Source organism: Sinocyclocheilus rhinocerous, unplaced genomic scaffold (assembly GCF_001515625.1).
Source record: "Sinocyclocheilus rhinocerous isolate Xijiao unplaced genomic scaffold, SAMN03320098_v1.1 scaffold3779, whole genome shotgun sequence".
Taxonomy (NCBI): Eukaryota; Metazoa; Chordata; class Actinopteri; order Cypriniformes; family Cyprinidae; genus Sinocyclocheilus; species Sinocyclocheilus rhinocerous.
The window spans coordinates 98,984-121,588 of NW_015663837.1; the positions used below are offsets into that span (position 1 = coordinate 98,984).

Sequence of the window (22,605 nt, forward strand, 5' to 3'; positions counted from 1 at the left end):
TAAACTGATCTAAATATCAGTGGTCGCTCTATATCTCCAGTAATAAGATGAGATTGAAATGATCCAAACATATAATGCAGTGATTGAGAGCTGAAGAAATAAAGGCTCCTCAGAAGATGTGAGATGTTCTGGAGGCTTGTGAAGATCATTCCTCCGCTGGGGAACAGTGAAAGTAAAGCTTCTGGAAACAAACGCTCCTCAAAAGATCCTGAGGATCAGATTTGAGACTCTAAAACATGATTGATGGAGAATCAAGTAAAGCTGAGCTGCTTCAGTCCAGTAAGTGTTCATCTGGAGATATTACTGCAGTTATTCTGACGCTTACTTGATAAAAATCAGTCAAGATTTGACAGCAGAAAGACACGAGAAGCACGAACTGAAGCTGGACGTTTGTACAACTACACTAAAAGAGCTTTGACTGATAAAAAAACTCTAAACTATCAATCAGACGTGGTGAGCAGAAGAGACTTAAAACAACTTAAAAAATCTCGGCAAGCTGAAATAAAATAAGTTCACTTTTTATACATATTTTTATATTTGTGTTTGTGTATGTAAAAGGATGCACTAAAACAAAATAAAGTAAATGCAATTTACAAAAAAAAGTAAATGCACTAGAAATACATTTACAAATTAATAAACACACTCACTCACTCACTCACTCTCTCACTCTCTCACACACACACACTCACTCTCTCTCTCTCACACACACACACTCACTCTCTCTCTCTCACACACACACACTCACTCTCTCTCTCTCACACACACACACTCACTCTCTCTCTCTCACACACACACACTCACTCTCTCTCTCTCACACACACACACTCACTCTCTCTCTCTCACACACACACACTCACTCTCTCTCTCTCACACACACACACTCACTCTCTCTCTCTCACACACACACACTCACTCTCTCTCTCTCACACACACACACTCACTCTCTCTCTCTCACACACACACACTCACTCTCTCTCTCTCACACACACACACTCACTCTCTCTCTCTCACACACACACACTCACTCTCTCTCTCTCACACACACACACTCACTCTCTCTCTCTCACACACACACACTCACTCTCTCTCTCTCACACACACACACTCACTCTCTCTCTCTCACACACACACACTCACTCTCTCTCTCTCACACACACACACTCACTCTCTCTCTCTCACACACACACACTCACTCTCTCTCTCTCACACACACACACTCACTCTCTCTCTCTCACACACACACACTCACTCTCTCTCTCTCACACACACACACTCACTCTCTCTCTCTCACACACACACACTCACTCTCTCTCTCTCACACACACACACTCACTCTCTCTCTCTCACACACACACACTCACTCTCTCTCTCTCACACACACACACTCACTCTCTCTCTCTCACACACACACACTCACTCTCTCTCTCTCACACACACACACTCACTCTCTCTCTCTCACACACACACACTCACTCTCTCTCTCTCACACACACACACTCACTCTCTCTCTCTCACACACACACACTCACTCTCTCTCTCTCACACACACACACTCACTCTCTCTCTCTCACACACACACACTCACTCTCTCTCTCTCACACACACACACTCACTCTCTCTCTCTCACACACACACACTCACTCTCTCTCTCTCACACACACACACTCACTCTCTCTCTCTCACACACACACACTCACTCTCTCTCTCTCACACACACACACTCACTCTCTCTCTCTCACACACACACACTCACTCTCTCTCTCTCACACACACACACTCACTCTCTCTCTCTCACACACACACACTCACTCTCTCTCTCTCACACACACACACTCACTCTCTCTCTCTCACACACACACACTCACTCTCTCTCTCTCACACACACACACTCACTCTCTCTCTCTCACACACACACACTCACTCTCTCTCTCTCACACACACACACTCACTCTCTCTCTCTCACACACACACACTCACTCTCTCTCTCTCACACACACACACTCACTCTCTCTCTCTCACACACACACACTCACTCTCTCTCTCTCACACACACACACTCACTCTCTCTCTCTCACACACACACACTCACTCTCTCTCTCTCACACACACACACTCACTCTCTCTCTCTCACACACACACACTCACTCTCTCTCTCTCACACACACACACTCACTCTCTCTCTCTCACACACACACACTCACTCTCTCTCTCTCACACACACACACTCACTCTCTCTCTCTCACACACACACACTCACTCTCTCTCTCTCACACACACACACTCACTCTCTCTCTCTCACACACACACACTCACTCTCTCTCTCTCACACACACACACTCACTCTCTCTCTCTCACACACACACACTCACTCTCTCTCTCTCACACACACACACTCACTCTCTCTCTCTCACACACACACACTCACTCTCTCTCTCTCACACACACACACTCACTCTCTCTCTCTCACACACACACACTCACTCTCTCTCTCTCACACACACACACTCACTCTCTCTCTCTCACACACACACACTCACTCTCTCTCTCTCACACACACACACTCACTCTCTCTCTCTCACACACACACACTCACTCTCTCTCTCTCACACACACACACTCACTCTCTCTCTCTCACACACACACACTCACTCTCTCTCTCTCACACACACACACTCACTCTCTCTCTCTCACACACACACACTCACTCTCTCTCTCTCACACACACACACTCACTCTCTCTCTCTCACACACACACACTCACTCTCTCTCTCTCACACACACACACTCACTCTCTCTCTCTCACACACACACACTCACTCTCTCTCTCTCACACACACACACTCACTCTCTCTCTCTCACACACACACACTCACTCTCTCTCTCTCACACACACACACTCACTCTCTCTCTCTCACACACACACACTCACTCTCTCTCTCTCACACACACACACTCACTCTCTCTCTCTCACACACACACACTCACTCTCTCTCTCTCACACACACACACTCACTCTCTCTCTCTCACACACACACACTCACTCTCTCTCTCTCACACACACACACTCACTCTCTCTCTCTCACACACACACACTCACTCTCTCTCTCTCACACACACACACTCACTCTCTCTCTCTCACACACACACACTCACTCTCTCTCTCTCACACACACACACTCACTCTCTCTCTCTCACACACACACACTCACTCTCTCTCTCTCACACACACACACTCACTCTCTCTCTCTCACACACACACACTCACTCTCTCTCTCTCACACACACACACTCACTCTCTCTCTCTCACACACACACACTCACTCTCTCTCTCTCACACACACACACTCACTCTCTCTCTCTCACACACACACACTCACTCTCTCTCTCTCACACACACACACTCACTCTCTCTCTCTCACACACACACACTCACTCTCTCTCTCTCACACACACACACTCACTCTCTCTCTCTCACACACACACACTCACTCTCTCTCTCTCACACACACACACTCACTCTCTCTCTCTCACACACACACACTCACTCTCTCTCTCTCACACACACACACTCACTCTCTCTCTCTCACACACACACACTCACTCTCTCTCTCTCACACACACACACTCACTCTCTCTCTCTCACACACACACACTCACTCTCTCTCTCTCACACACACACACTCACTCTCTCTCTCTCACACACACACACTCACTCTCTCTCTCTCACACACACACACTCACTCTCTCTCTCTCACACACACACACTCACTCTCTCTCTCTCACACACACACACTCACTCTCTCTCTCTCACACACACACACTCACTCTCTCTCTCTCACACACACACACTCACTCTCTCTCTCTCACACACACACACTCACTCTCTCTCTCTCACACACACACACTCACTCTCTCTCTCTCACACACACACACTCACTCTCTCTCTCTCACACACACACACTCACTCTCTCTCTCTCACACACACACACTCACTCTCTCTCTCTCACACACACACACTCACTCTCTCTCTCTCACACACACACACTCACTCTCTCTCTCTCACACACACACACTCACTCTCTCTCTCTCACACACACACACTCACTCTCTCTCTCTCACACACACACACTCACTCTCTCTCTCTCACACACACACACTCACTCTCTCTCTCTCACACACACACACTCACTCTCTCTCTCTCACACACACACACTCACTCTCTCTCTCTCACACACACACACTCACTCTCTCTCTCTCACACACACACACTCACTCTCTCTCTCTCACACACACACACTCACTCTCTCTCTCTCACACACACACACTCACTCTCTCTCTCTCACACACACACACTCACTCTCTCTCTCTCACACACACACACTCACTCTCTCTCTCTCACACACACACACTCACTCTCTCTCTCTCACACACACACACTCACTCTCTCTCTCTCACACACACACACTCACTCTCTCTCTCTCACACACACACACTCACTCTCTCTCTCTCACACACACACACTCACTCTCTCTCTCTCACACACACACACTCACTCTCTCTCTCTCACACACACACACTCACTCTCTCTCTCTCACACACACACACTCACTCTCTCTCTCTCACACACACACACTCACTCTCTCTCTCTCACACACACACACTCACTCTCTCTCTCTCACACACACACACTCACTCTCTCTCTCTCACACACACACACTCACTCTCTCTCTCTCACACACACACACTCACTCTCTCTCTCTCACACACACACACTCACTCTCTCTCTCTCACACACACACACTCACTCTCTCTCTCTCACACACACACACTCACTCTCTCTCTCTCACACACACACACTCACTCTCTCTCTCTCACACACACACACTCACTCTCTCTCTCTCACACACACACACTCACTCTCTCTCTCTCACACACACACACTCACTCTCTCTCTCTCACACACACACACTCACTCTCTCTCTCTCACACACACACACTCACTCTCTCTCTCTCACACACACACACTCACTCTCTCTCTCTCACACACACACACTCACTCACTCACACACATACACACACACACACACACTCACTCACTAACGCAAAAAAAAAAGTATACTACGGGGCACCATGGCATACTATTTCCAACATACTATGATAAACACATGAATAAGGAATGCAAAATAAAGTAATATAACATATTATAAAATAAAATAAAAAAAGCTTTTAAATTAAGATACAAGCAAGTTGAAATAAAATTCATAGACAATTTATTGAACCAGTTCACTGAATCAACTCTAATGCTTCTACAATCATCCAATATACCATAAATGTTCACTCTTAAAAAGGAAGATTTGAAGGTTTTTTTTTCCCACAGTGATGACACAGAAGAATTGTTTTTTTCTTAGTGTGAAGAACAGTTTAGTCATCTGAAGAACCTTTTTTTTGTAATGAAAATCCCTAATTCTTATTCTATTCTATTCCTATTCTATTCTATCTATAGCACAACTGTACATAAAATGTATTTTATTTTCAATTTATTTTTCTATTTTTGTTTATATTTACATACTGTATGTGCAGTTTTATTCTCATCTTATTTTTATTGTCTGTGTGTTGTTGTTGTCTCTGTGCACTGGAAGCTTGTGACACTAGTGCAAGCATACTAGACAATAAAGTTATTTCTGACTTCTGACTTGAAGGTTCTTCTATGCCAAACAATTTTATTTTTAAGAGTTTATAACAAAAACAGTGTAGTGTTTAATTGCTCTTAAACAATTGCATAAATCTATGAAGGACACAAATGTTCATAATGATGATCTTCACTAATGATTCACCTGTAATCATCACCAAAAGATGAAAATATAATCAATAGACGATAGAATCAGATATAGTAATATATTTTAAGGCGATTATCAATAAGACTTTTTATTATTATTTTTTTTTTACATGCAAACCACTGCGATCCTGCGGCGCTCACCTGTCGGATCCCGAGGCGGTAGGCCATGATCCGGTCCACGGCGCTAGGGTTCATCTGCGTCCACTGCAGCTTATAGCCATAAACACGCGGCCGGTTCTGCCACAGCGGGCTATAGGTGTCATAATAAAACTCCGGAGGATACGCTTTCCCTGCATAGAGAACACACACACACACACACACACAGATTTCAGCATGATTCTAACATCACGTCACAGCCATTAACAATATAATATTAATCATTAATATAGAAAAAAATTATAATTAAATGTAGGTAATATTGATCAAAAAGCAGATACATATAAAATAATAATAATAATAATAAATAATTAAATTAATTAATTAATTAAAAATAGAATGTAGATAATAATGTCCTAAAAGCACAAATAAAATGCATATAAATGCATTTTAATAGATGCATATAAAATAAAAATAATTAATTAAATTAACAAAAAATTTAATGAAAGTAATATTGGCATAAAAGCACAAAAAGATGCATATAAAATTAAAAAAAATACATAAAAAAAAAAAAAAAAAATGAAAGAAATATTGGCCTAAAAGCAGAAACAGGTGAAAACAAAATATAATAAAAAAAATAAAAAAATAAAAAAATAATAAAATAAAATAATATTGGCCTAAAAGCATAAAAATATACAAATAACAAATAAAATAAACTGTATTGTAGGTAATAATGATGATACATCAATACATCAATGATCCACTGGAAATAGCAAAAAATATAGTATATATTAAATAATATATAAATATAAAATGAGTAAATCTCAGGGGGAAGAAATAAAATGATAAAATAAATATAAAATAAATATAATTAATTAATTATAAAATTAGTGAAACTCTGGGGGAAATTAATAAATAGATCATATTAATATAATATTATAATATAAATGAATGAATGAAAAAATAAAAATAAAAACTGAAATCACACTGTATTACAAATGAACAAATTAAAATAAATAAATAAATAAATAAATAAATAAATACAATTAAATAAAACAAGATATGAACCCATTTTACTTTGGTATTTTTTGGAATTTCTGAGTAAAACAAGATGTTTAACAAATAACTTTCTCCATGATGAACTAAGTAGATGTGTGTGTAAATATATGAAGTATATGAAGGTTTCTGATGAATAAGAGGGACTGATGACGTCAGAATAATATCACTGATGAATCATAGAGTCAGTAGACTCAGTATTGATTTCAGGTTTACTTTAAATGAAGAACAAACATTTCCCAAACTCTTCCAGTGCTTTGACAGAAACAGCGAGGCTGTGAATGAAGACGAATGTTAAGCTTGCGTCAGCTCGTTTCTAACGATGCACAGATTTACACTCGCAGGAGCAGAAGCACAGCATCATCCCGTCGGGAGTCTGTTTGCTCACAACACTACAGTATGAGAGCAAGCTAAAGACAAGAAGAGAAGGAAACACATATCATATCATCCAGAGGAGGAACATTCACCATAACAAACACCGCTGAGGTTCTCTCTGAACGCCGCACACTTTAATAAAAGCTGAGAGGACAGACGACCAAATTCAGAAAGCACTGTTTTGTGGCTGTAAGCACTTTATAATAGTTGTGGGTAATAGTTCTAGACAGCAGATATAATTTTTTATATTTTTTTACTAGTGGGTGCAGGACACTATAGCTCATTTATGTAAGTGAGGATAGCAAAATAAAGTAAACTGTGACAAACTCTTCATACAGTGGACTTCCAGTAAAATTTGGGATCAAAAATGATTCAGACACTTTGAGCTGAGCATGTGTTTCTTCAGTGTTTTTCTTTAATTGCTCATGTGATCTTTTTACACCACAGACTGAACTAAATGAAGCACTGCTTGGAATTAGTTGAGCTAAATTGGTTTTATCTAATTGTGTATTAAATGTAACAGCTGACAGCTATTCAACCGTATTCATTACATACCTTTCTATCAAAGTTATCTGAGATTATCAAGATGAACCCAACCGCTGGGTCAAAACAACCCAATTGCTGGGTTTGTCCCTATTTTACCCAGCACTGGGTTGTATTTAACCCAGCATTTTTTAGAGTGTACCAGTAAATTGACTTAAAATTAAACTTTATCAGTAAACTCAAAAATGCACTGTTCACACAGGCAACAGCAATCCGTCATTTTTCCAGTAAAGCACCTATTACGACCCAAAACCAACTTCAGCTCGTTGAATCTAATCAGAGAGGCAAGGACCGAACATATACGAAAATCACAGACAAAGTTGCGAATTTAACTTATGCGCAAAATTGGAATATCGCATAAAACATTTGCGAACAGGCACCGTTTACATCTATTCATTACATACCTTTCTATCAAAGTTATCTGAGATTATCAAGATGAGTTTGTTCTGACTCAGTTTAACTCTGAGTTCTTCTCATATTTTATTACCATTTTCTAAACTATAGCCAATAAACTGTGATATAATGTGAGAAATGTTGAAGGTGTCTGAATAATTTTTGGTTTGACTGTAGTTCTTGATGAAGTTTCTCAGGTTTGGTCTCCTCAGGACTCCAGACCCACAGATGTCCTCACAGCCGGCTCAGACCGGATCACTGTAAACCAGCGCCTCTGATCCGGCCTTAAACCGCTGGAGAAGATCTCAGAGTTTCTCTGCACGAGCGACCGGATCCAAGAACACCGGAACATCTGAACTCAACCTGGACAACATCTTAGAGAATAGCACCTTTCACACAGTAATACACTCTAAAAAATGCTGGGTTAAATACAACCCAGTGCTGGGTAAAATAGGGACAAACCCAGCAATTGGGTTGTTTTGACCTAGTGGTTGGGTTACTACCCAGAAGGTTGGGTTAAACATTTAACCCAACCGCTGGGTCAAAACAACCCAATTGCTGGGTTTGTCCCTATTTTACCCAGCACTGGGTTGTATTTAACCCAGCATTTTTTAGAGTGTACCAGTAAATTGACTTAAAATTAAACTTTATCAGTAAACTCAAAAATGCACTGTTCACACAGGCAACAGCAATCCGTCATTTTTCCAGTAAAGCACCTATTACGACCCAAAACCAACTTCAGCTCGTTGAATCTAATCAGAGAGGCAAGGACCGAACATATACGAAAATCACAGACAAAGTTGCGAATTTAACTTATGCGCAAAATTGGAATATCGCATAAAACATTTGCGAACAGGCACCGTTTACATCCAACGAGTCAAAGAGAACAAAATAGTCACTTCCTGATAAACTGGCACTATAAATCACTAAGAAAAGTAGGAGAAGCTACTGAATATAATAACTTTCATATACTGTATAATAAATGACTTGTGCCTCAGACCGAGCAGGCGAAACACAATGAATGCGGTCATTGCTTTCGGAGGTGGATGCTGCTGTTTGGGAACGCAGTCGTGTAAGACATTTCTGGGAGAAATACTTTGATGACAGACTTTGCTCGGGCATTTCAGAATGAGCATAACAACATTTCAGATGCTGTGGAACGAGATCGGTCCGCTGGTTAGTCAGGTTTTGCTATCCCATAGCGCAAAGTCACGCGACTGGAGAAATTTATTCGCAAAATGCATTTCCATCTCCAATTATTCGCATTAACCCTAGTCAAAAACCACCTCAAGCGAGCGTAAAAACTTTTTTGCGAATTAAGGGATTTTTATTCAAAATTTGGCGTTTCCATCATTCTCATGCGATACTTCAAAATGCGCATTAAAATAGGGTCATGGAAACATAGCTAATGAAGCTTTGACGTTTATTTACGCCATAAGATTTAATCCAAAGGCAAAAGAAACGAACAAACAACAATATATCCACAAATATACTGTAATGAACGAAAGATACATTTTGATTAATGTAAAATAGATTAATTAGTCAAAAAGTCAACGAAAGAACAATTCGAAATCAAAAACAGAATCACTCCTGCAAGGAGAGGAGAGGGGATGAGTGATCTCGCCATGAGGCGAAAGAGACCCAAACAAAGAGCGAGAGACGCCATCAACGCCATTGAAGTTTTTATACTAGAAATCCCCCGATGACGTCATTCCACTTTCCAGGATCAGGGAAATCCCTCCTCACGACTCCACCTATAGGCTAAAATAAATAAATCACTTTACAATTCCTCACATAACAGCACAATTCACACATCCATTTCAAAATACAAGTAAATTCTGTCACATCATTAATCAGAAATGACCTCTAAACGGCTGCGCTCCCGGTGTTGTGTTTGTAAACATGGAGGGGTAACGTTATACGCGATCAGTGTTTTGTTGACGTTTTCATTTTTGTCAAACGTTCACATTCATGCAGCTTCTTTTGGCCCAAAGACAACGTATTACATGACTTTAAACTGAACCGGAGAAAATGCGTCATCTGCGTCAGAATGTTATGAATGTTATGATTGGCCCTGAATTCGTAAATGCTCATATCAGTAATCTCGTTCTGCGTTCACATCTATATATCTACAGTGTTGAGAAGGTTACACTCTAAAAAATGCTGGGTTAAATATAACCCAGCGCTGGGTTAAAAAGGGACAAACCCAGCTATTGGGTTGTTTTGACCCAGCGGTTGGGGTCAAAACAACCCAATTGCTGGGTCAAAACAACCCAATAGCTGGGTTTGTCCCTTTTTAACCCAGCGCTGAGTTATATTTAACCCAGCATTTTTTAGAGTGTACTGTGGAAATGTAACAGGTTACAGATTACAAGTTACACTATCTAAAATGTGATTACTTTCTTAAAGTAATGTAACTGATTACATTTGATTACTTTTTAATTGCTTTTCTAAATTTCTAATGTTTTCAACTGTTAATCACATTAACATTTAAAGCAGGCAGGGTTAACATTACTGTCAGACGTTTAAAATTCTTCATCACTTGAATTAAGATTGTAATAATTGAATTTTAAAGCAAAGCCACCACAAAATCAGACTTTAGCACCTCTTTTACTCTGAGATCGTTCTGAGGTTAAATACAGATTTAAAATCATAACAAGAAATAGTGTAATAGCTATGATACTGTTTTTGAAATCAAATCTTTGCACAGCTATGAGATGAAACACTGGAATCTAACAATGCTTTGGAAAAAAACATATATCAAATTGGCATGTGCCATATTCTGTGTCCTAAACTCCTGAAACATTGCTGTCTCATATTTTAGAGCAGTCAGTGCATTTTGGGAAAGAAATCAATCAAATCTGTATGTGTGTGAAAAAAAAAAATTCAGATGTAACCCCCATTTTTTCATAGAAACTGTAACTGATTACAATTAAATTTATTTAGTAATTAAATTACGTAATTACGTAATCTAGCTACTTGTAAATTAAAGTAGTTAAGCTACATTCAAGTTACCCTTCTGAAAAAGTAGCTAGCTACATTGAAACTACTTTACATTTTTTTTTTTTTTGTACAATAAACATTACAAATAACTGAATACTTGTTAATGAAGAATTATAATGAAGTTATAAGTAAAATATAATAAAGTTATAAGTAAGATATTTGGGGTTTAAAACAACGTATTGTAATGCAATCATGATTTGAAAGAGTATGGTGAATTCTGGTTGATTGGGACACTTTTTCCAAGTAATTTCAATGATAAAAAGTGTCCCAATCATTTTGTAGGACTATCCGATACACACAATAATAAAATATAGTTATATGGTTACATTATCTCAAACTGACTGTCAAAGTGCAAAATTATGATAAACACACTACTATATCACGATTTAATTTTTTCTTTGATTAGTGTTCATTACAAAACTGTGGGGGACAGATTATATTATGATGGTTCATCATTGTAAAATAGACGTTTTATAATGAGTGCAATAAAGCAGGTAAATTAATCCGTTTTAAATCAGTGTCGTGATATCACCACAGATGGTGGTAATGAAAAAAATTAGTTTGTGATCTAGTCAGAAGCTTCAATGCATTACAGGCTCGTGAGTCAGAACGCAAAACAGAATGGGGTCACGCTACACCGCTACTTGCTGGAAAAAACTGTTAGCTACTGGAAAAGCTACACTGTTTTAAAAGTATCTATCTATCTATCTATCTATCTATCTATCTGTCTGTCTGTCTGTCTGTCTATCTATCTATAATTCTGTCTGTCTGTCTGCCTGTCTTTGTACATGACCTTAAAATCTTCAATCTTCAAGCTTTTAAAACTTCTGCTATCTTCTGCTCAGGCTGTCTCGAGTTTATTATCTAGTCTGGTCTATTATAATCTGATTTTTTGATTAAAGTCCATCAAGTTCAGAATGAAAAGAATAGATAACACAGTGAAATGAAGCACCTTTTATTTGTGAAGGACTTCACTGGATTCTGTAAAACAGGCACTGAAACATGATTATGAAATACACAAAACACTGAACTGAATGTACTGTTTCTGATACTGTCACTGTGACGTGAGTCAAAGCGTCATCTCATACGCGCAGAGTAAATGAATGCAATATGTTTGCAGCGAGAACAAACGTAGATCCATTACACCTGCAGAGAACCGGGCAAGATCTGCGGATCAGAGCCAGATCAGCGCTCTCTCTGGCAGACAAAGCTCTGAGCAGGTGGCAGAAATGGCAGAGACGAGTCTGAACGACTGGCACATGAGAGACGCTTCATGATGATCATCTACACTGAAGTACAGAGCCAAACACAGCAGAGAAACACTCCAGCAGCGTCGCGTCTGAGGGACAAACTCCAGTCGCTCACACATGGATATCAGACATCAGTCCTGGGCATAGCAAAACCCTAGCAACAGCATAACAACCAAGTACACCGTAGCAACCTAGCTGAAAAGATCAAACAGTTGCTAGTTGGTTGCAGTTGCTAGAGTGTTCTGGGGTTGTTGCTATGCAGTTGCTAGGGTGCTCTGGGTACAGCAACACTAGCAACTGCATAGCAACCAAGCACAGAACACCCTAGCAACACTCTGTAGATGCTAGGGGATTCTGGGTTGTTGGCAGGGTGTTGCTATGCAGTTGCTAGGGAGTTCTGGGCATAGCAACACCCCAGCAACTGCATAACGACCACTTTTAACACCCTATGCAGTTTCTTTGGTTTCCTAGATGGTGGCTAGACTGTTGCAATGCCTACCCTAGCAACCACACATAATGCCCTGGTAACCACCAAGTACGCCCTAGAATCCACCCATAAAACTCTAGCAACCTGGTTGAAAAGATTAAACAGTTTACCAGTTAGTTGCAGTTGCTAGGGGATTGTGTGTTATTGCTAAGGTGTTCTGGGCATAGCAACACCCTAGTAACTGCAGCAACTCTCTAGCACCTAAAAAACACGAAATGGCATAGCAACCACTCTCAATGCTCTAGAAACCACCAAATACACCCTAGCAACCCCCCAGAACACCCTTACAACATGGATGAAAAGATCAACCAGTTGTTAGTTGGTTGCAGTTGCTAAGGGAATCCATGTTGTTGCTAGGTAGTTGCTATGTTGGTAGGGTATTGCTATGGCAATGGCTGCATTGCAACCCAGTTGAAAAGATCAACTAGTTGCTAGTTGGTTGCTGTTTCTAGGGGATTGTGGGTTGTTGCTAGGGTGTTCTGGGCATAGCAACTGCACAGCAACACCCTAGTGACCGCATAGCAACTCTGTAGCCTCCTACATTTGAAATATGAATGAATAACATTTGAAAGTCACAAAGGTTTGAAACGACATACGGGTGAGTAAATGATGACAGAAACAATCCCTTTAAGAAGAGCAATTCATCTCACATTCGTCTCATAAATGAACTTGTCTCACATGGACTCGTGCTGAAAATGCCACACGGCTGTGCAGTTAAACACTAATCTCTTCAGTCTCGTTTGACCAATTACTTTGCCATTTATGAAGGAAACGCCATCTGGAAGATGTGATTTACTCAAAAACTGGTACGAACAAGAGAAACAACACTCACAAACACAGGAACACATACACACACACACACACACACACACACACAACATCTATCTATCTATCTATCTATCTATCTATCTGCAATGTAGCAACGATGCTAGTAGCACCATAGTAATGACCCAGCATCCCCTAGAAACTGCACAGAAACACATGTGCAATGACCCAGAATCTCCTAGCAACTGCGTAGCAACACCCTAACAACCACCCAAGTGTTCTGGGTGGCTGCTATCCAGTTGCTAGGGTGCTCTGGGCATAGTAACTGCATTGCAACACCTTAGCAGTGACCCATAATTCCCTAGCAACTGCATAGCAACATCCGGGTGTTCTGGGTGGTTACTATCCAGTTGCTAGGGTGCTCTGGGCGTAGTAACTGCATAGCAACACCTTAGCAATGACCCATAATACCCTAGCAACTGCATAGCAACAATTGGGTGTCCTGGGTGGTTGCTAAGGTGTTGCTATCCAGATTTTAGGGTGCTCTGTGGCATAGTAACTGCATAGCAACATCTTAGCAATGACCTATAACCCCCTAGCAACTGCATAGCAACACCCGGGTGTTCTGGGTGGTTACTAGGGTGTTGCTCTCCAGTTGCTAGGGTGCTCTGGGCGTAGTAACTGCATAGCAACACCTTAGCAATGACCATAATACCCTAGCAACTGCATAGCAACAATTGGGTGTCCTGGGTGGTTGCTAACGTGTTGCTATCCAGATTTTAGGGTGCTCTGTGGCATAGTAACTGCATAGCAACACATTAGCAACGACCCATAATCCCCTAGCAACTGCATAGCAACACTCAGGTGTCCTGGGTGGCTGCTATCCAGTTGTTAGGGTGCTCTGGGCATAGTAACTGCATAGCAACACCTTAGCAACGACCCATAATCCCATAGCAACTGCATAGCAACACCCATATGTTCTGGGTGGTTGCTAGGGTGTTACTATCCAGTTGCTAGGGTGCTCTGGGCATCTATTAATCCAGCCATCTCTCTACAGTATCTATCCTTCAATCTCATCTATTTATACAAAATCTATAGTTTTCTACTGTCTTTCAGTAAGCCAGCTGTCCGTCATCATAAGTCCTGCCCACTACAGGAAGTGAGTGCTCTGCAGCAGTGTGGTGTAGTGTGGGTGGAGTCTCACCGGTCAACAGGAAGGTGCAGCGTCCCGGCCCCACCTCGTTGATGACGTCGCAGGTGTACTCGCCGTAGCCCTCGCGCGCCAGGCTGCGTACGATGTAATCGGTGTCATCACGTGAGTCGAAGGTGCCAGCGTGCAGCAGCCGCGAGCCCAGCCTCCACTCATAGCGTAGCACACGGGATGGATGAGCACGCAGAACACGGCAGTTCATGGACACCTGCCGACCCAAACCCTGCCGCACCTCCTGCCACACCGGCTCCACTGCCGGAGGATCTAAAAGAGACAGGCGGAGAAAAACGCATTACTGCAGCGCATCACATAACAATACAAACATACAAGAAAATACTGACCTAAAACATTGAGGATCCACTGGAAAGAGTAAACTATATAAGGTGCCCTTAGCATACTATTTCCAGCATACTGTGATGAAGACATGAGTAAAATAAACTACAATAAAATAAAATAAATGGAAGTAAAATAAAATCAAATCTGTATTACCACTTAGTTTGGTCTGGAAATCCAAAAAAAATAAAAAATAAATAAAATAAATAAAAGAATAAAACAAAACAAAACAAAACAAAACAAAATAAAATAAAATAAAATAAAATAAAATAAAACAAAAGCTGTATTATACGTACTAGACATATGCCGGTATTCGGTAATGCGATATATCACGATAATGAACATGCACTTCAAAATACAGAGAATAATTATTTATTAAAAATTATTCAGAATTCTGAATGCATTTTAAGAATACTTTTCCCATCAACTGGTCACAATGCACAACACTGCTGTATGCTGCCAAATACAAATGCTCACTCTCATGTAAACAAGCACGGATGAGAAGCGCATGGCGAAACACGTGAAAGAGACGCGCTGAATGAAAGTGCACATTCACTGTCTGACAGCAGATGGCGCTGAACAGCAGAAATGCAGTTGTTACCCCGGAAACCCCATAAACAAAACAGCTTTCTGTTTCTGAAAGGCTTTTAAATAGTTTAAACAGCCATCCAGATTTGTGTATTCGCTATGGTGTTCATCACAGCGCCAAATACTTATACATTTAGACTTAATAGGCTATTTATTTTAAATTTTTAAAGGGGTCATATGATGCGATTTCATTTTTTCCTTTCTCTTTGAAGTGTTACAAGCTCTTGGTGCATATTTTTTTTTTACATTTTAATCTGGACTACAACATGCCCTAGACATTGTTTAAAAATGTTTTGATTCTTTATTGCTCTGTCACACTTTACATTAGGACTCCATTAGTTAACATAAGTTAATTAATTAGTTAACATAAACTGCCAATGAAAAATTCTTCTAAACATTCATTAATCTTAGGTAATTCCAAAATTTAATAACACTTTGTTAACCCATTTGTGCCCAAATTTTTCTGAATGGTTTCATGCATATAGTCATGTTAATAGTGCCTATGTGAACATGTTCTGCATTTATTTTCCTCAGGTTTTTTTCTTAAAAATCGTATTTGAATGTGGGCAAATATGTTGTATGCACACCTTCAATGTCAAATTTGAATAGGAGGAGAACATTTGGCATCTAACTCAATATAACTGTTTCCAACAGATCAATCTTTATTCATAAACAAATGTATTATGTATAAAAGTCGAAGAACATTCAATGCGAACCCAAAAAAGCTGCATCTAGCTTAAAATCTCTTGAATATGAAAACACAACAAACAACAAACCCATTTGTCTTAAAGTGGTGGAACATAGTGCAGAGCAAAGTGCAGCCATAAGTTGCCCCAACAGGGCATTGTGTATCAAAAAGTTATATAAAAATAAATAAATAAAAATAAATAGAATGAAGAAAAAATTACATCTATGTAACAAAAAAAAAAGAAAATTACGCATTTTTAGGCCCATATTATTCCATTTTAGTCGACTGTAGTAGGTGATTTCATTTAATGTAAATATAAACTCATTACTGAACTTCAACATTATAATGGAATCATAAGCTACTAGTCATAAAAAGAATTAGGGCCCTTGACCGATTAGAATGAAACGCATCCAAACTGGATGTCTTGCCCCTTACAAGACATAATATCATAAAAGGGAGAAAGAGAATCTACAGCAATTAATGCCATGCTTTAACTCTTAATCTTTCCATTCTTCCTTTTGTGTGACTTACTGAGGTTTGTAAACTGCTGCTGTAGCATAGTGTAGTATGTAGCTATTGCTGATTGTTAATGTTAATGCATTAACTAAGGTTAACTAATGAGATCTTATTGTAAAGTGTTACCTATTGGTCTTTATAATTCTTTTGCACTTTAATCTGTGTAAAAAAAAATTTGTATTTAAATGTTCAGTTATTTTTGTTACAAGAAAAGGGTTTTTAAACCTATTATACTGTATAATGACAACACTTTTTTTGCAACTAAATTTCAATATCGTGATAATACCGTATACCGTGATAAAAGCATTAGCAATTAATCGCAACATGAAAATTTGATACCGGCATATGCCTAATACGTACCTATAAACTGTCAAACGTCACAATTACTGGAAACTGGAAATCCAAAACAAAACAAAACAAATTAAAAAAACAAAATAAAAAGCTGTATTATACATACGAAATGAAATGAAATAAAATAAAATAAAATAAAATAAAATAAAATAAAATAAAATAAAATAAAATAAAATAAAATAAAATAAAATAAAATAAAATACATATAACCTGTACAACTAAGACACAAAACAGTTACACTGATATTAATCAAATTCTAAATCAATGCAGTAAAGTTGCATGGAAAATAAAATAAAATAAAGTAAGATCTAAATGCATGCTCAGATGCATACAATGAGGATCCACTATAAAGAGTGCACTATATAGGGAGCAGCTCCACACTAATGGCCTGGAGAAAGCCTTTAAATAACATTTTTATTATTTCAAACGGCTGAAATTAATTTCTGTGTATCAGTAAAGAGCCACATGAAGGGTGGTTTAAGCAGCGCTGGAGGAGGACAGATAAACACAGAGCTCTTGATCTGAGAGGTCGAGCCGATCCTCCTGCAGCTTCACTCCATTCACCAGATTTAATGAGAGGCTAAACCAAACACATCTGAGATCATCTGAAACGCACACGCTGAGAGACGAAGAGCTGAAAGAGCTGCAGAAGTGAGTCATACGATGACAAATGCACATGTGGGAGTTTCCCGTCTGGATGCAATTATACAGATGGTGTTTGCTTCCGGAAAAAACAACATACAGTAGAATTACGAGGCTTTTACAGAAATGCTGCTGGATGTATGAAGGGTTTCACTTTCACCTTCTCTTTCTAAATTGAAGCAAATGCGGTTCAATCTGAAAGAGACTCATATAACGAGTGAAAGTGCAGAAAGTGCAGTCATATAACGGAGCAGCTTTTATCATCCAGCGCTGATGTTTCTCCAAACAGGAGATGAACAGAGGAACTGTGTTTGTTGATGACGAGTGAATGCATTTCAGTGTCTGTCAGTACAAACATCTACAGCTGAGACTAAAAACAAAGCTGACGTTATTAGCTGTTATTATATGTGACCAGATGTTATTTAGAACGAAAAAAACAGAATCAAAAGAAGGACAGATCATTTTAGTTATTCAGCTGTCCATCACTTATGGACCTTTTTATTAATCTTCTCCCGATCCATATTAAATGTGTACTTTGTGTGCAAAAAAAGATTAAAACGTTTTTTTAAAACTGAAACACAGGTGAAAGAAATATTTAATAAAAAACTTTAGATAATACCTCAAATTTCTTGAGTTTTCTCAACTTATTGGGGTTTACAGTGTAGGATGTGATGTTGTTCTTCACTAAAAATAAATATAAGCTATTTAGAAATGACAAAAAAAGCAACAACAAACTAATAAAAATGACAAACACATAAAATAACCAAAACACAAATTAAAATGATGTCTACACACATAAAAAAGCAAGCTAATTCAAAATATAAATGAATACTTTAATAATACTAAATAAAAAAAAATAATAAAATCTGTATTATGAATATGAACTCTTTCCAGAAAGTAAGACATCAGAGCGGCGTGATCAGATGTGATGAGGACATGTATGTTCACAGGATTTATGATGTTGTTCTCTGCTCTGAGATATAAATCAGTGGCTCTAGATGTTTACTGGACTCAGACATTATGGTCTTTCTGCTCAGGTCAATATCGTCCCGCAGAAATGAGGCTCTTAAGATTTCAGTCCAGATTTACAGCACTGCAGCGAACAGAAGGAATCGGTCAGCTGCAACGATGCAGGAGGAGAAATGATTAAAACAATAACCTGCACTGCTCTCTGACAGCTGTCAATCAATCAATCAATCAATCAAACAATCAATCAGTGCAGACTCAGGACGTGATCTGAAGCTGTAAAATGCACAGACTTTCCGTAGAGATTCATGTTTCTCATTAATACAATTAAGAAAACACTTAAAAGGACTTCAAGGCTTTACTCAAGTGAAAACACTTTCATCATCCTCATGAATGTACGCCGGTTCCCTTTCAAGGGAACTTCGAACTGCGTCCTCTAGGGGTCGCTATGGGGAACACCTCGTCGTGACCCGTGTCTGAAGCATACATTGAAAAAAACACCAACAACACGTTGGCCGGCGACAGCCCATGACGTCACTACCGCTGCTGAGGCACGGAGGAGAATGAGCTCATGGGGTTCGCAGGTGGACCTGGCTGATGAGTTTAGGGAGGGGCTTTCCTTCTCGCGCTCGTTGGCGCCTATTTATTCGCTCTCGAAGTAGCATTGATTGAAATAGTGATAACCATAGCAATATAACAATATAAATGATTATTTTTGGAACATGTTTGATACACTTTTATTGTATAACTATATACAAAAACAACAAAATACAAATGTACTAAATAACATAATCTAATAAATGCATATTTACAATTTAAGCACTTAAGTAAAATAAGTATTAAATAATAAAATAAATAACTACAGAAGGCTGACTATAATCAGCTTCCATTTAGTGAGAAAAGCCTACTCTTCCCTTGTATTAGAAAAAAAAAACCTCTTCTGGTCTTCAGTGATGCGAGGACAATGTTTGAGCGTGTACACGCAATATCTGAGTGAGAGCAGAGCATATTCATAAAAGAACAATGTATATATAAAGGCACACGTCCAGTTATGTGCTGAAAGCAGTGTTGTTACTGTTAATTCAAACTCAAACTATTTAAAAACATTTTCAGTAACTGAAATAAAATATAAATATTAGATTAAAAAAAAATTCTGGTATCTAACTGAAGTACTAAAATAACTAGAACTGAAACTGAAATAAAAATAAACAAAAACTGTACAGGAATATTTAATAAAAAACGAATTTCATTAACTAAAATTAAAAATCATTTTCGATAAAGATGAAATAACATATAAATATTAAATGGAAAAAAAAAGTAAATTAGAAATGTTGCCTTGGCACCTAAGTGAAATAAATATGTTTAAGTTGAAGTATTAAAACTACTAAAACTAAAACACAAATAAGTTAAAGCTAATAAATATTAGAAGTTATATTAGAAATATTAAATACATATTAGAAGTTGAAGTATTAAAATTAAGGTAAAATGAAAAATTTTTTTTTAAAGTAAAACAGAAATATATATAAAATATGACAATTAGTTTTGCTGACTAAAACTAAAGCTGTTAAAAATGAACTGAAATTAAGATGAAATAAAACAAATATTTATAAAAATAAAAAACTTAAATGAAAATAAGAAATGATGCCTTGGCATCTAACTGAAATAAATATACATAAGCTGAAGTACTAAACTTACGAAAGTCAAAGTGAAATTCAAATAAATTAAAGCTAACAAATATTTAAAAAAACAACGACTCATAAAAATGACAAACTCGCATAACACAACTGCTAAAACTTAATCTAAATATAAATTAAAAATAAAATATTAATAAATACTATAATAGCATAAATAGTACTACAATAACACTGACTGGATGCTGAACAGTCTTCATTAGTTTAAAACAACAGAACAATCCGCTGAACACTAGAGATGTAAGGGTATGAAAATTTCTTATCACGATTATAGTGACCTAAATTTTATCACGGTTATCGGTATTATCATGGTATTGTTAAAATGTGCTAAATGTAAATGTAACTCTCTGTAAATCCACTCTCTGACAGCAGGTGGCGCTTATGGAACAGCAGAATTACAGCTGTTTCTCGTAACCTCCGTGGACAAAGCAGCACTGCGATTAAAACACTGCTTTATTAGGTATTACATGGAGCGAAGACGAATGAACAAAATGCCATCAAACCTATCCTGAAAGATTCAGAGGTAGATTCATATAATTAATTAATTCATATATTAATTTGTATAATTCCCTTAGCACTCTTTTAAAACCTCCCAACTTTCCGCCATGTTTTCTCACAAAACGAAACTACTCTGCATGCTGTGTAATTATGATCCCATTAAAACCACAAGATAACCATATTAAAGTAAAAAAATAATGTTGAAAGCATCAAACTTGAGAACATATATCTGTAATAATTTAGAAAAAAACACACTAAGAAACGAAAACAACAGAATTGAGAAGAATGTGCACTCAATTGCAGAATTTAATATTTAATTCAGAACAAAAATGAACAAGTAAAACAACCCCCTGGGATGTTTGTGAACACTATTAAGTAGAGGTCAACCGATGTATTGGAACGTTGATTGGTGGAACTATCGGTTATCGGTAAAAATCCCTGCTGATAGTTTTTCCGGGTTGCATCTGTTGCTGGAGCGGCTGAGAAGATCCGCTGTCATTATACAGTGCGAAAGCGGCCTCTAGGGCTAGAACGTGGTCTGTAACTTCTAAGGAGATAGTGGTGAGAGGTTCCTGTCTGCCGTGCTGCTGAGTGGTTTGTCATTGTAGCTCCATGTAGCTTCGCTTTTCTGTTGAATCTCTATCTTAAGCCCGATTCGGACGGTAATTGTTTCTCATGTGGACGTCTGTAAAAATAAATTTACATATCACCTCAGTGACAAAACTCATGGATTCGGATGGCGATCTATTCACAGAGGAGGAGTGAGTTCTGTGATCCTACAAACCCGGGAACGCGCTGCTCACGTGACCAGTCACATAATTGTCTGCTGTAAATAAAATTAATTTTATTTACAAAATGTATTCTTATTATTGTGTAAAATGCTTTTAAAAATACTTATTATTATGTAAAATGTATGCGGTGTTCGGGAGTGCTCAAAAAGGGTTTAAGCACTGAATTTTGACAAATGACAATATAAAAACAAAGTTGAAGAACAATTCAACACCAACAACTCAAGAAGCATGTGGCAGGGCATCAATAACATCACAGATTTTAAAGGGAATAAACCAGCTACTGTGAACATTGCCGTCTCTCTACCGGATGAGCTTAATCATTTGTATGCATGTTTTGAGGCTCACAACACCGCCCAGACAGAGAGTGCTCCTGCAGCTGTTGCAGAAGAGGTGAGTGCACTCTCCATCTCTGTTGCGGATGTAACCCGATCCTTCCGACGGGTGAATATCCGCAAGGCTGCGGGTCCTGATGGCATCCCAGGCCGTGTGCTCCGACCATGCGCACTCCAACTAGCCATTTGAGCTAA

General features: G+C 38.7%; 1 protein-coding gene across 1 annotated transcript in view; it reads right to left on the bottom strand.

Annotated features, from left to right (window-relative positions):
* The window catches only part of LOC107729031 (MAM domain-containing glycosylphosphatidylinositol anchor protein 2-like), a 74,480-nt gene that overhangs the window by 26,230 nt on the left and 25,645 nt on the right, over positions 1-22,605 (bottom strand). Inside the window, exons 4-5 of the mRNA XM_016539380.1 lie at positions 15,009-15,278; positions 5,978-6,126 (exon numbers count right to left, since the gene is read on the bottom strand). Of these exons, the coding sequence (XP_016394866.1) occupies positions 5,978-6,126; positions 15,009-15,278 (419 nt within the window). The remainder of the gene's footprint in view (positions 1-5,977; positions 6,127-15,008; positions 15,279-22,605) is intronic.